The 15,900-nt window shown below is 38.3% G+C and overlaps 1 protein-coding gene and 1 non-coding gene across 2 annotated transcripts; one reads left to right on the forward strand and one right to left on the reverse strand.

The window, feature by feature from the left end:
- Positions 1–13,792: 13,792 nt before the first annotated feature.
- On the reverse strand, positions 13,793–13,899 carry LOC145151845 (small nucleolar RNA R71). The gene has a single exon (XR_013732396.1). It is a non-coding gene; the product is annotated as a small nucleolar RNA R71 (small nucleolar RNA).
- A 1,095-nt stretch (positions 13,900–14,994) lies between these two features.
- On the forward strand, positions 14,995–15,663 carry LOC145131030 (uncharacterized). Its single transcript, XM_079065766.1, has one exon. It carries the CDS (start codon positions 14,995–14,997, stop codon positions 15,661–15,663), a length of 669 nt encoding a protein of 222 aa, XP_078921892.1.
- Positions 15,664–15,900: the final 237 nt, after the last annotated feature.

A 15,900-nucleotide genomic window follows, 5' to 3' on the forward strand; every position in this document is an offset into this window, starting at 1 on the left:
GTTATTTCTCTCATTATAGTCTATCCAAATGCATGATGCCATGCAACCCAAATGGACCATGCCGAGTCGGGTCAAGTCTTACCAATTATAGTTATGGACTTAGACATTAATCCAACAGTCTCCCAATTGGATAAGTCTAAAACTATTATTGCGTATGACTTCAAGAACCGACTGGCAATCATAGCTCTCAAAAGCTTCTGTCGAACTCTGACCTTGCTGATGATCTCTGACCTTTGTCAATGACTTGACCATTAGATAAGTGATCATATATTCCTCCATTCTAGATATCATATGGACTGAGACATGGATTATAAACCATTCTCTCTGTCCATTTGTTGTTTCCCGATTTTCGATTTATGATGACTGACTGATTGAACAAATCAAATCAGTCCTGGCTTGGCCAAGCACTCACATGTGTCATCGCTAAATCATTGAGGGGCCCACATATATCGCTTTTATCCCGAAGGTAAAAGGAATGGATAAACTTCGAATCATATGGCTTGTTCTACTAGTTGTTGAATCATACACAAAGGCACGTTTTATAACATCGAGTTACCAATGCATTTTCGTGCAATCAATGTATAACCAACTCATAGTAACAACTCATATCTCTAGGTTTGAAGAATATAATATATTATCGTCTCATGATCACTCGTGATAAAATCCATAAAGTGATTCAAATGAGTGTGGGTTGAATCTAATACTCAGAACTTATGAGCACTCATGAGTGTTGTAGAACCACTTTGTCCACCAACTTGGACCTCTACAAGCCAACTCATGATAGTCTTGATTCATATCTACTTCCAACATATGACCGACTGTGGATGGTTTGAATAACTTAATCATTCAGGAAGAGCAACTTAGTTATTCTGGAAGTCAAAACATGCAAAGAGAAACACAAGAATAAATGAATCAAATATGGTATCAAACCCTATGAATATAAATAAACACTTTTATTTATCACCATACTGATTACTCATTATTCATTGTTTCGGTTTTATCAACTTTATACTTGAATTAAAAACACTAGTTGTCCCATGCTCCAAGCATGTACACTATGTTTTTCTTAAACAATAGCTTTGCCATACACCAAGTATGCACTCTATGTTTGTCTATGATCCTTACTTTGTGAACTAGATCGATTGAACATACTTTCAATGATTCTCTTTTCACACTCCCAAATCCTTATCAAAAAATGTAAGAATTCCAAATTCCTATCATTTATCGAAATTTGTTTAGATTTTAAACTTATATGTAGTGACCTCTTGTAATGAAAGTGTACAAAGTTACAAAGACTTGTCAGCAGTCATTATAAGGTATTCCAATGGAGTTCAACTCCATGGAAACTAAGTCTCATATTCAAAGTACATTGCTTTGAACATGCTTCTTGCATTAAGTTTTCTAATCTTACACAGATAACTTCCACCTATGGAGACAACTCCATATTCTCATTTTGACTATCACTTCTGAATAAGAGATGCCTCTTTTCAGAATATGTCAATATGGTCCTTCCAAAATTAGCACTATACTTCCAACTGTCCCTGAGCAACCAATCTTTGGTAAACCTCAGATTGTCCTCGACAATTGCTTAATCATTTTAGTCATATCCAATTCTAGACCTTTTCCCTTCTTAATGCCTCTGGGCATTTGGAAAAATTTAGAAATGACAAATATTAAAGCACATGCAATCGATCCTGGACCCAAAGCAAATGGTACACGATTCATGATGTCTCACATAAAGACATGATTCTAGACCAGTCTTTTGCTACAATATTTTTATATGCCATGTTTTCAAAATTTGACTATGAAGAGGGATGTCGTAATCATAATCGAATTTTGAGAACGCATTATATAGAATTTCCTTAAGTTGAACCAATCCAACATGAAATCCATATATATATTCTTGACTAAAGATGATTAAGGTCTCAATCTAAGCCTTTAGAACTGAAATGAAGTATATCCTCTCCCTTAATTATAGCAAAACAACTTTTTCAATCCCTGCAGCCTCACGAATTGAAACTTTTGTTTTCTATAATTAACATTGCTAACTTGCAACACTAACAATAATTATCATGCTCCCACTAACATGATGATTATTAGCATAACACTTATGCTGCCACTAGCTTTGACATGTACTCAGAAATCAGCTGGACTTCTAGAAATCAATACTTTATTGACTTTCTTACCAAAGTTCAGATTTCTGATACGAGATGCTTTGATAAAACTTTATCAAAATCATACACCTTTCCTTAGATAGCATGCATGTGTGTCTAAACAATTTCAGAACTATGAAAAGGGATGTCGTAATCATAGTCTCAATTGTTTAGACCTTTTGCCATATGCTTCAAATCTACTTGGTGGAAGTGTTTCCTCACCATCATTTTCATGAATCGGAGAGAAACCTTATGACCCTTAGATTTTATGGTGTATGGGTTCTTATCCATGTGAATCGTCCAAACCATAGTCACAAGACACTGTTAATGACAAATCCAAACTCATATGGACTGAACTCAATCTGAATTTCTTGCCACATGGCAGCTCATGGGCCTGCCATTGCTTCCAAGTTGTTACGCAACCAATTGAGAACTCTAAGAACTCATATGCAAAGCCAACTTTAACTGGAATGGGCACATAAATAGAATTATGTCAACACGATAGGTTATAAACCTCACGTTGTGTGCTAGTGTTAAACTACAGGTTATCAAGACAAACACTTCACACAGTTGGCCTAAGTTGGTCTTTGTTTAACCCAAAACATCACAACTTACCAATTTCTAATGTACAAGAGTAGGACACTTTTACTCTTACATTTGACAAGTGTTTTGAACCTTTCTTTAAGATATGTCACTCAACTTATAGTCTTGGAGTATGACTCTAAGACTTGTTTTGAAACGAAGTATGACTCATCTTCTCGATTTAACCATTTCAATAATTCATGACTCCTCTTCTTAGTCATAAGAATGCACTAAGATGTCCTTAGAAGACCAATTGTGATGTGGTTCTTTAATCATTAAGATTATCACAAAACATGATACTAAAGTACTCTCCCATTTTTTCAGATTTGAGAAACTTTTATCTTTCTGCCTAATTTGATTCTTCTCATTCGTTCTGCCATACATCGAGACTTTTCCAATGCTTCAGAATTATACTTAAATTTATAAGTATAACCATATTTACTAAACTTTAGTAAATCATGACGAATAGTCTTACCGAGCTTTTGTGGTGGACTTGGTCAGTGTACAAGAATTGGTACTCGATCCCTTAGTCCTTCACTTGACTCACATATACATGTGAACAAGGAATTAGTCTTAATTTTTTCCAAAGCTGAAAGTTCTCATTCATCATACTATACAACTTGCATGATTTCCAAGTTTCTATCCAACTGAAACCTTGGGAATGAGAATCTTTCCTTATTTGGTAAATTATGACACTACCACAAACGAAAGAATCAAGTCCATTTTTAAAATATTGATATCAATGGGATCATATAAACAACCATTTTTCACAAATGCGACTTGTAAGGATATTTAAAATAAATATAAAATTAAAACTTTTATTTTATTTCAAAACTTTACGGAAAAAACTTATCCTTACAGTGCAAATGCATATGAAAAACTTGTTGTTATCTATTCCTAAGCAATATATCATAACTCCTAAGTAACAGCTTCAAAAATTCTGATCACCAAACCATGCGATCGAAATCTATCTTCGCGATCAGAATCAGCATATACTTCCTTTAAGTTTCTTCACATTTCTTTGATTCTTAAAACATCAACATGTGACCCAGTCACATCATGTAACAAGAATCTCATAATAGAAACTTAACAGAGTTAGATAGTGGACTTTTACCTGAAGAAGAGTCAAACTTCTTGACTTGATCAACCTTATGATCTTTCAGGTGAATAGGCAGCTTCGCAATCAATGCCCCTTCCTTTTGGCAAGAGAAACATATTGACTCTTTGGGAATGGTGTACTTTACTATCACAGACTTGCCTTTCTCTTTACCATTTGGTCAACAGAGTTGACTATGGGCAATCCCTTTTCATTGGGAAGAGAAAGCTTTTACTGGGTATCCAATGTTATGATTGTCAATGTCCATTGAAGGCTTGGGAGTAGATCTACTAATCAGATTTGCTCTGCCAGTCCTCCAAATCATTGCTGATTAAGCACCCCGAAGCAAATAGATAAGATCTTTAAGGGTCATGTCACAGTCTGTTTCATAGAAGTCCCAAAGGAACTCACTATGTGACTTAGAAAGTGATTGAGCATCCAACTTTCTAAAGACTTTGACACCCAACTATCCCGACTTGTCAATATGTGACTTCATCTCCAAGATGCGATCACACATAGACCTTGCTTGCCAATAGGGATTGAGTGACCTTTGAACTTGTGGGTTAGGGAGAATAATTGGAAGAGGTGGAGGAAGTAAAGTTCCAAGAGATTTGGGAAGATCATGGATGTCTGAGCTAGACATCTTTTGGGAGATATTCAAGATAGTTGATTCAAAGTCCTTAATATCACACCCAATATGAAATATTAAGGCTAGGACCCAACAAACTATTTCATAACTTGGAAGAGGGATGCCGTTATCCAAGCTATAAAATATTTGAAGGTAGGTAAATGACGATTTACCAATTTCCACCATGAAAAACGAAATATAATTAAGTTTTAATTCGATTTGAAACTCTTAGATCTATTGAGATTCATTGAACTATTCAATGGCATGTTTCAATCTCGGGTGTGCCCTTCAGGTTTTGTGACTGGGATGCCGAGAATCACAAAACAAGGTGTGAAGTAACCATGCAAATTACTTGGTACCCTTAATGTATTACCCCTCAATCGAAGTGCCGGTTAACCACACACGCTCCATCGATACTATGATAAACATTAAGTTACCCTTTGCCTACCTTGTTAAGTCCAATTAGTGTGCCGGTTAACCACACACGCTCCACTAACGACTTTAACAAAGTGCAAAGTGTAATTTCATGGATTAGCACCTTATTCACATTTTCCTAAGTAACTAAGATTGGGAATTTATAAGTGTTTAGTTACTTAATATTTATCATTAATACTTTTAATGAAAGGAGAATTATAGTCCTTGTCCTAACTTTTCGGCTAACGACCCTCCACCAATCAAGGAAGCGGTGGGTGAGAGTGGATACCCATTAAGCTGCCATTTTATAGGCAACAACCTTATACCCCCCTTATAGACCGGCTTCGTGAATGAGGCCTACTAATGGTAAGACTGACTTGCTCTTATACACACACATATATATATATATATATATATATATATATTATTAACTTATAATATTATAAAGTATAAGGGTTGAATTTTAACTTTTAAAATTCTAAGGGCTTAATTTGGAATTAAAGTATTCATGAGAGAAACTTTACAAATTCCAAAACTTGAGGGCAAGTTTTGAAAATATTAAAAACCATTTAATTCCATAACTTATGTGTTTAAAGTAGTTTTAATTAAAACTCTTCAAGTTCCATAACTTGAGGACAAGTTATGGAAGACTTTAAACTATTAAAGAATGTAACTCTTCTTCTTTTGTAACTTATGGAACTAATTAAGGTTACACATTTTAATGATTTAATGAAGTGACTCTTGAACCTCCATAACTTGAGGACAAGTTATGGAGTCATAAAACCATTTAATGAAGACAAGACTCTTCATTTTGTAACCTTTGCCAACTATTATGAGTTTTAACAAACTTTAATGTGACTTTTCATGTAACTTGAGGACAAGTTACACAAACACATTTTAGAATCAAATCTTAGATTAAAATGGATCAAAACACGTAATCAATTAACTTTTCTATTAATCTAAGCAACTCATATGAACAAGGATCAAACTTTTTCATGTAATTAGCATAACTTTTAAACTAATACAAAACATGAATCTATTGACAATTATCTTTGAAATTGGATTAGCATGAACATTACCACATCAAAAACAAGTTTATAGGTTCAAAAACAGCTTATGGTAATGTTCCTAGTCCATTTCTAGCCAAAAACATCAAACAGCAAGCTGTCAGAACCCAAAACTCGTCGAGTTCCTTAAGGAACTCGTCGAGTTCATGCCCAAAAAGATGAACTCGTCGAGTTTTTTTGCATAAACTCGTCGAGTTTTATGGTCTGGACAGTTTCAGCTTTGAAAAAACAAGTTTGCATCAAGTATAAGTGAAAACAAGCCTAGGCTCTGATACCACTGTTGGGTTTTGAGCATTCTAACACTCCTAAGTGTACATGCAACCCTAAATACCTTGGATCTATGTTTTGTCTATTATACATGCAAATATGAACTTTCCAAGGTATTCATCCTAACTAGCATAATAACAATGATTCATATGAATATATCAAGTTAGAATTACATACCTCTTTGATGTACAATGTCTTCATGAAGCTTGAGTGCCTAGTGCCCTAAGTGTAACACCTCAAATGGTTCACACAACACCAAATACACTTGGAATAACTTGAGAGAATTGGAACACTTCATCAAATCGGCTAGCCCTTTCTATCACCCATCGTAGCCGATTTTCTCCAAGAATAAGATCATTATATAGTTAGGGCTACACCATGTAAACCCTAATTGTCATGGCCTTTCATTTCCATGATCCATGGGTACAAATACACCATGGAGCATCCATGGAGCATCTTATGGGTTTTAGCCCAACTTGACAATCCATGGAGCATTAGCCCACTATATAAGTATGGATGATTTACACAATCAACCCATATATTAAATTAGTCTTCTTTTGATCACTTAATTAATACTAGATTAATTCTTGATCAATACTAATTAAATAATCTTATTAATATATTAGAACTTATAATATATTAATCAACCTTAAGTGTTATTTCTCTCATTATAGTCTATCCAAATGCATGATGCCATGCAACCCAAATGGACCATGCCGAGTCGGGTCAAGTCTTACCAATTATAGTTATGGACTTAGACATTAATCCAACAGAGAGTTCATAAGCCAAGGAAACAATGGGATGCAAATTGACCTTGAAGAAATTCAAGAGTCAAGTGGTGAAGGAACCTCAAACCCTAGCAGTCAACTTGAGGAGGAAACTCCTGTTGATCCAATTGACGAGTCTGTACCTCTGAGGCGTTCCACAAGGGTTAGGAATGCACCTGAGCATTACTATGGTTTCCATATTACTGCGAAGGGTGAGACACTTATCAGTGATGAGACACTAGTAAGTCTGGATGAACCTAACAGCTATACGGAAGCCATGGCAGGCTCCGAGTCTGCTAGATGGAAAGAGGCTATGGACAGCGAGATACAGTCCATGTATGACAATCAGGTTTGGAACTTGGTTGACAATGTACCAGGTCGCATGACTGTTGGGTGCAAATGGATCTTCAAGAAGAAGACCGACATGGATGGTAATGTACACACTTATCAGGCACGACTGGTGGCAAAGGGTTTTTCTCAAACTCCGGGAGTTGATTATGATGAGACCTTTTCACCAGTAGCCAAGATTAAGTCTATTAGGGTATTGTTAGCCATTGCTGCATTTCATGACTATGAAATATGGAAAATGGATGTCAAAACCGCTTTCCTTAATGGAAAGTTGGCTGAGGATGTTTACATGACTCAGCCTGAGGGTTTTGTCAGTACAGAGAACCCTAATAGAGTGTGTAAGCTTGAGAAATCCATTTATGGATTAAAGCAAGCACCTCGCAGATGGAATCTTTGCTTTGATGATAAAGTCAAAGAGTTTGGCTTTTCGAGGAGTGAAGATGAATCTTGTGTGTATGTCAAAGCTAGTGGGAGTATAGTTAGCTTTTTGGTATTGTATGTGGATGACATACTACTCATAGGAAATGACATCCCAACCTTGCAGGAAGTGAAGTCCTGGCTTAGGAAGTGTTTCGCTATGAAAGACCTAGGAGAAGCTGCATATATCCTAGGGATAAGGATTCTGAGTGACCGGAGTAAAAGACTAATTGGACTTAGTCAAAGTACATACTTGGATAAGGTTCTGAAGAGGTTCAGCATGCAAGATTCCAAGAAAGGATAGTTACCCATCCAGATTAATGGTAGATTGAGTAAGACTCAGAGCCCGAGTACTAAGGCTGAGATAGCAAAAATGAGTCGAGTACCTTATGCTTCTGTTGTAGGCTCGATCATGTATGTTATGACTTGTACTCGTCCTGATGTGGCCTTTGCCTTAAGCATGGTCAGTAGATATCAGGGGAACCCTAGCAAGGCTCACTGGACTGCGGTAAAGAATATCCTCAAGTACCTGCGGAGGGCTAAGGATTGGGTCCTTACCTTCGGTGGTAGTGATGACTTGAGAGTTATAGGGTATAATGATGCTAGCTTCAAGACTGATAGGGATAATTTCCGCTCTCAGTCGAGCTGGGTCTTTACCTTAAACGGAGGAGCTATTACTTGGAAAAGTTCCAAGTAGGAGACAGTGGCTGATTCAATTTGCGAATCAGAGTATATAGCGGCAAGCGAGGAAGCAAAAGAGGCAATATGGCTGAAGAACTTCATTGGAGACCTTGGAGTTGTACCAGCTATAAAGTAGCCTATAGAAATCTTCTTTGATAGTGAAAGTGCAGTTGCGGTAGCGAAGGAACCAAGGGATCACGGGAGATCCAGACACATTGACAGAAAATACCATTTCATCAGACATCGAATAGAAGAAGGACTCCTCGTGGCAAAGACGGTATCATCGGATGAGAACCCAGCAGATCCCCTCACGAAGGGACTGGGTAGGGTTAAGCATCTCCAGCATGCAAGGAGCATAGGGCTGAAGGATGATATTAGTTTTAGTGGTTAGATAACTTTGAAATTTGTAAAGTGTAATTGACATTTTATGATGAATAAAAGTTGTGTTTATTTATGAGTAAATTGTTGCTATCTTTTGTCAATCGTTTACCATTATTTCTTTAGCATGCTTTGACTTCAGAATATTTATGTTGTTTTTTACATATTATTCAAATTATCCAGAGTCGGTCATATGTTGGAAGTAGATATGAATTAAGACTGTCATTAGTTGGTTGTAGAGATCTAAGATGTTGGACATGGCCTCAACACTCATGAGTGCTCATAAGTTCTAAGTATTGGATTCAACCCACGCTCGTTGGTATCACTTCATGGAATTTATCTCGAGTGATCGCGAGACGGTAATATCATATAAGTCTTCAAACCTAGAGATATGACTTGTTGCCTATGAGTTGGTTATGCATTGATCGTACGAAAACACATTGGTAACTCGATGTAATAAAACGTACTGTTGTGTGTGATTCAACAAGTAGTAGAACAAGCATATGAGTCGAAGTTTATTTGTTCCTTCTTGGATTAGAAGCGATCACAGCGCCCCTCGATGATTTTGTGTTGACCCATGTATCGGGCCCGGTCAGAACTAAGTTGATGTGTTCAATTAAGTTCTAAGTCAAACAAATCGGAAATCGGGAAACAAACTGCTGGACAATAAGTAAGACATTGTTCCATGTATTTGTCCGGCTGATATCTAGAACAGAGGATTATATGATCACTTATCTTAAATGGCGTACCAACATCTTCTCAGTTTCGAGAGACCTTATAAAGAGCTACGATTGTTGATCGGATCCTGAAGTCATACTTGCAGTCATAGTTATTAGACTTATCCAAGTGGGAGACTGTTGGATAAGGTGTCTAAGTCCATAACTATTTCTGGTATGTACTTGACCCGACCCGGCATGGTCCATTTGGGTTGCATGGCATCATGCATTTGGATAGACTAAATGAGAGAAATAACACTTGTGGTTTATTAATATATTATAAGTTCTAATATATTAATATTATTATTTAATTAGTACTGATCAAGAATTAATCTGGAATTAATTAAGTGATCAAAAGAAGACTAATTAAATATATGGGTTGATTATGTAAATCATCCATAACTTGTATAGTGGGCTAAAAGGCTCCATGGGTTATCAAGTTGGGCTAAGGTCCATAGGATGCTCCATGGGAGTTACAAACCCATGGGTCATGGAAATGAAGAGCCATGTTACATTAGGGTTTACATGGTGTAACCCTAATGGTAACACACTATATAAACAACATGATACACACCAAAATCGGTTACACAAGTAGAAGAAGAGGGCTTGGACGATTTTAAGTGTTAGACATTTCTCTCAAGTTTACTCCAAAAGCATTTGGTGTTGTGTGAAGCATTTGAGGCATCACACATGGGCTGCTAGGCTCACAAGGTTTTCCAGGAACCAAATCAACTACAAGGTATGTTATTCTAGCCATCTTTTAAGTTAAAAGTTCCCCATGTATGCTAGATAGGATTATGAACCTTGGAAATCATATTTTGCATGTATTTTAGACAAACATAGATCCAAGGTTTATTAGGGTTGCATGTACACTTAGGAGTGTTAGAATGCTCAAAACCCATCACGCTCTTGGTCAACCGATCCACGATGACCCAGATCGCATCAACCCCACTTGCGGTCCTGGGAAGCTTAGTGATGAAATCCATACTAATGTCCTCCCACTTACACACAGAGATGTCTAACATCTACATCTTTCCATGAGGCCTCTGGTGCTCTGCCTTGACCTTCCTGCAGGTCAGGCATCTCTCTACGTACCAAGCTACATCCTGCTTCATGCAGGGCCACCACTAATTGGGTCGAAGATCTCTTTACATCTTCGTCGCCCCGGGATGGATGGAGAACCTCGACTTATAGGCCTCATCCATCAGAACCAGCTGTACTCCACCCCAGTACGGAAACCAGACCCTTCCATGCAGGGTCAACAACCCTCGGCTATCATAATCGAACGAAGCAACTCGGCCCACAATCCTCTCGCACTTCTGACGCTCCTCCTTCGGGCCCTCCACCTGCGTCTCTCTAATCTGCTCCAATAGTGGAGTAATCACTATCATCCTCAGACAGATGTCTCGGATCGAGGCCACTATCGCCTTGCGGCTCAGGGCGTTGGCCACTACGTTGGCCTTGCCCGGGTGGTAAAGGATCTCGCAATAGTAATCCTTAACCACATCTAACCACCGACGCTGCCTCATGTTCAGATTCGGATGATCCATGAGGTATCTCAAACTCTTGTGATCTATAACACTTGTTCCAGGTAGTTATTTGATTTAGTTAATTTCAGGTTTTTGGTGCATGGACTCGGCGAGTTGGAGCTGTAAAGAGAAAACCCTAATTTCGGGGTTTGCCCCCTATATAAGGATTATTATCTGCCCTTGTGGCCTCCCTTAGCACCTTATCTCCCTACAGAAAGCAGTTTGCGGCCGTGAACACCCTTGAGTGAGAGTAGAGCATTTGTGAGTGATTTTGGTGGGTTGTGAAGGATTTTTAGAGCTTGAAGAAGAAGGAGCAAAGAGAGGAGCAGTAGATCCGACATCTACACTGTATTGGCCACCATCTTGAGGTATAAAGTCGTGACTGATATGTGCATATTTAGCTATATATTTAGTACAGATTTTTATTATTTATTGGCTAATTATTTGCAATTTATGGACAAAAGGTGCTTAATTGTGTTTAAATTGTATTTACAGTCCAAAAGATATGCTCGGAAGCAAAAGGACGCAGGAGATGCATTCGGAAGCTCGGGAATTGAAGAAAGAAGAAAAAGAGCCAAAATCTTGAAGTACTCGGCAAGTAGGGACGTCTACTCGACGAGTAGGCACGAATGTTCGCGAAGTAACACACAAAGTCCTTGTCGTACACGGATTCTTCGAGGGGACTCGGTGAGTCGGCTGGCTACTCGACGAGTAGCCTCTGTTTTCTGAAATCTATAAATAGAGGATAAACTCGAGTCCAAAACACTCTCTGGCTTTTTGGAAGATTACTTGGCAACTAATGAGACTGCTGGAGATCTGAGAAACGTGAGAAGAACCCTAATCCTTAATTCTAAGAAGATTAAGGCAACATAAGCTTACTTTTCTACTTTATCTTTGAATAGAACTATGTTTGGATTGATTAAGATCGTTTTTAGGTTTTTATCTGCTGTAATTATGAACTAATTTCGTTAGTTTCTGTTTAGGGTAAATAAGTTTGCTCCTATGGATTAATTTATGTTTGGATTGATTGTTAATTGGTGAATTTTTGTTAAATTAAGCTTGTTAAAGACCCTTATGCATTAACCATAACTATTTTCTGTTAATTGCTAAGTAATTAAGCTGCATGAACATCTCTTAATTGCTTATCACATGTGATTTATGTGAACACATTGTTATGTGCCAAGGATTAGTGAATGTGAAACTAGGATTAACTAGAGAATGGGTAAATTAATGTGTGAGCTTGTTTGATAAACCATCAACAAGGGGTTATATGAATTACTAATTTAATTAGCTAATTACAAGTCTTATTTAATCTGAATAATTAAACTAGGAAATTTGTTAGTTTAACCAATTGGCCACTGTTTGAATTAATTTATTTTCTAAAGGTTGGTAATAGCGAATGTGAATCTAATCACCTTAGTCGGTAACCAATAACAATTAATCCATTGCATTGACATAAAATTAACCATAGGAGTAAATGAATCGAACCTAAACAGAAACCCTTTCGATTATTGAATTTAGTTGATCTTTACTTGCTTTTAGCTGTTAGTTAAGTGTTAGTTAAGTTCCAGTTAAGTTTCTAGTCTTGCAAAACTAGAAAAAACCCTTCTATTTTACTAATTGTTTTAGATAATTCTAGTAGTTAGATTAATTTCCGTTCCCTGAGTTCGATACCCTGCTTGCTAATTTATACCACCAATTGACAGGTCCACTGCCTTTTGTGTATCAAATTCATAATTAAATGTAGGATAAAACTAGTGCATTTTTATACACATCAAGTTTTTGGCGCCGTTGTCGGGGAACGGTTCAAAAATTAATTCTAATTTCTAGTATTGTCGATCCTTTGTGTGAGATCCACCTTGCACAAAGTTACTGCTTTAGTAATTTAGTTATTAGGTTAAGTTTTAAATTTTTCTGTTTTTAGAGTTTTTGTTTAAATTTTGTTATGTTTTAGCCTTGAACTCGCCGAGTGCAGTCGAAGCTACTCGGCGAGTCCATCGCTGAATACACAACTTCGTTTTTAGTTTATTTTTTTGTTCTTTTTACGCGTATTTTCTGTTTTGTTTGCAGTTCGTTTATGACCAGAGGAGGAGGTACACCTTTGATTCCACCACTTGAAGACCCAGAAGCAACTTTGAAGAAAAACAAAGGCAAAACCGTAGGAGAAACCGCAACATCGAAGAATTCGCCTTTAAATAATCTCAAGTCTGTTTTTAGTAAGAAAAAGAGTAAGAAAGAGGGGGAATCCAGCTTCTCTTCAATAGCAGATGAAGACCCGAGGAAGGAAGAGACCGAGTACGGATCCGAAAGGGAAGAAACCGAATTCGAAGAAGGAAGTGATTTAGAAGGCGAACTAGCTAACCCCATGGCTAACATCGATGAAGTTCCCATGGGTGAATGGAAGAAGAGGATGCGTGACGACATCGGCCCGAGACTCGTGCAACCCGCGATTCCCGCGACTGCTACCTTTGAACTTAAGGGCCACATACTTGCTCAACTTAAGGAGATTCCATTCTACGGGAAGGATCATGAAGACGCCTACAAGCATCTTGACGAGGTCAATGACATAGCCGACTACTTCAATGTCCCTAATGTGGCTCGCGACACTGTCTTGCTTCGTATGCTACCTGTCACATTCAAGGGAGCCGCAAAAGATTGGCTGAAATCACTCCCTCCCGGATCCATCAATACTTTGACTAAAATGAAAGAAGAATTTATAGACCGATTTTGCCCTCCCTAAAAAATAGCTAAGTTGAAGAAGGCCATAGAAAACTTTGAGCAACAAGCTGGAGAGTCACTATATGAGGCATGGGAAAGGTACAAAGGCTTACTAAGGAATTGCCCACATCACGATCTAAATAGCCAACAAGAAGTCTCCATTTTCTATGATGGAGTAAATATGACAACTAGGCAACTGCTTGATTCGCAAGGACCACTCACAAAGAAAGCACCCCAGTGATAAAGGCCCTAATTGAAGAATTCTCTAAACACTCTAGAGAATATCACAACCCAAGGAATGACTTAACTCGAGGGGCAGTGAATTCTATTACCGATGACATGGTGGCAATGATGGCAAAATTGGAAAGCATGGACCGAAGAATGACTAAGATGGACCAATCCATCCATGCCATAAGAGTGGGATGTGAAAATTGTAGAGGGCCCCATCTTACTAAAGATTGTGACCTTGATGAAAACGGGAACCGGAAAGTGCAAGTGTGATATTCAAGTGGTGATAGGTATGATGACAATTGGCGAAAACCCAAGAAAGAATGACTACCATATGAAGAGTATAAAAAGACAAGGGAGGAAAAATATAAGCAAAAAGATAGAGGCTTTTATCAAAAGGAGGAACCGGTGTATGAAAAGAAATCAGATTTGGAAGATATGCTTACAAGATTTGTAGCCGCGTCCGAAAAAAGACATAGTGATACCGATGCTGCAATCAAAGAGCAACAAAATATGTTGAGAGAACACCAAATTATGATGAAAGATCAACAAGCTCTGCTTAGAAATCAGCAAGCATCCATTCTCAACATAGAAAAGCAGTTGGGCCAACTTGCACAACAAGTGAACGAGAGACGACCGGGTGGACTTCCTAGTAATACCGAAAGTAACCCAAAAGGTGCACATATAAATATCGTGACAACTAGGAGTGGGAAGATTATAACTCCTCTGGCCCGTATTCAGCAAGAAGATCCTAAGATGGTTCAAGAGGAAGAAGCAGAACATGAAGAATTACAAATTCCCGATCCGACTCGCCGAGTCGACGTTATGGACTCGACGAGTCCCCCACCTGAACAGAAAAACAAGCCTACTGTCAAGCCATATCAGCTTCCACTACCATTTCCAGCTCGAGCTAGACAAGAAAAGAATGATGTTGACTACCAGAAGTTTCTGGAACACATAAAGGCTCTTCAAATCAATATGCCATTCATAGAGGCGGTTGCATAAATGCCCAAATACGCAAAATTTCTCAAGGAGCTTCTAACGAATAGAAAAAAGATGGAAGAAGTGAAGAAAGTGGTCCTAAATGAGAACTGTTCAGCTGCCATGTTGAATAAGTTACCTAAGAAGAAGGGTGATCCAGGAAGCTTAACCTTGCCTTGTCAATTCTGGAACTTAGCTACCATTTATGCATTGGCAGATTCGGGGGCAAGTGTAAATCGCATGTCGTACTCATTCTTCAAGAAGTTAGATCTTCCGGAGCCAAGGCCCATTCGGATGGCAATTCACCTAGCAAATAAAACGGTCACATTACCAAGGGGAATATGCGAAGATCTATTGGTGAAGGTTGATAAGTTCGTTTTCCCCACGGACTTCATAGTATTAGACATGGAAGCAGACCCTCAAGTCCCAATCAGACTTGGAAGACCTTTCCTAAACACCACAAGTGCCATAGTTGACATGCGAGATTCTAAACTTACTCTTCGGGTGGGAGACAAATCAGTCACTTTTGGGGTTGATCAAGCCATGAAGCATTCAAGGAATAGCGATGACACGGCATTTTCGGTTGATATTTTGGAAGAGTTAATGGAGGAATGGAATGAAGATGAGCCAAACAAGTCCACCGTCACATTTGAAGAAGAATTTGATGCTGAAAGAGACCTGCTGGAAATATAGAGACTGCTCGAGGAAGCTGGATATAATGATCTGATCAGAAGTACAGAATACCCGACTCGCCGAGTAGCCCCGATCGACTCGACGAGCCCATTCGAAGAAACCCGATCGGTCGCGAATTTTCCCCAGGACTCGACGAGTCCCCTCACTGGACTCGACGTGTTCAGCATTCAGAACACGAAAGATGAGCTTAAAGCACTACCAGATCACTTGGAGTACGCATTTCTTGAAGATGGCCAA

This window comes from Lactuca virosa, chromosome 1 (assembly GCF_052849685.1).
Source record: "Lactuca virosa cultivar CGN04683 chromosome 1, Lactuca_virosa_CGN04683_v6, whole genome shotgun sequence".
NCBI classification, from domain to species: Eukaryota; Viridiplantae; Streptophyta; class Magnoliopsida; order Asterales; family Asteraceae; genus Lactuca; species Lactuca virosa.

Bases quoted from the DNA above. Each gene is read 5' to 3' on its own strand.
- LOC145131030 (XM_079065766.1), top strand. From the start codon at position 14,995: ATGCCCAAATACGCAAAATTTCTCAAGGAGCTTCTAACGAATAGAAAA.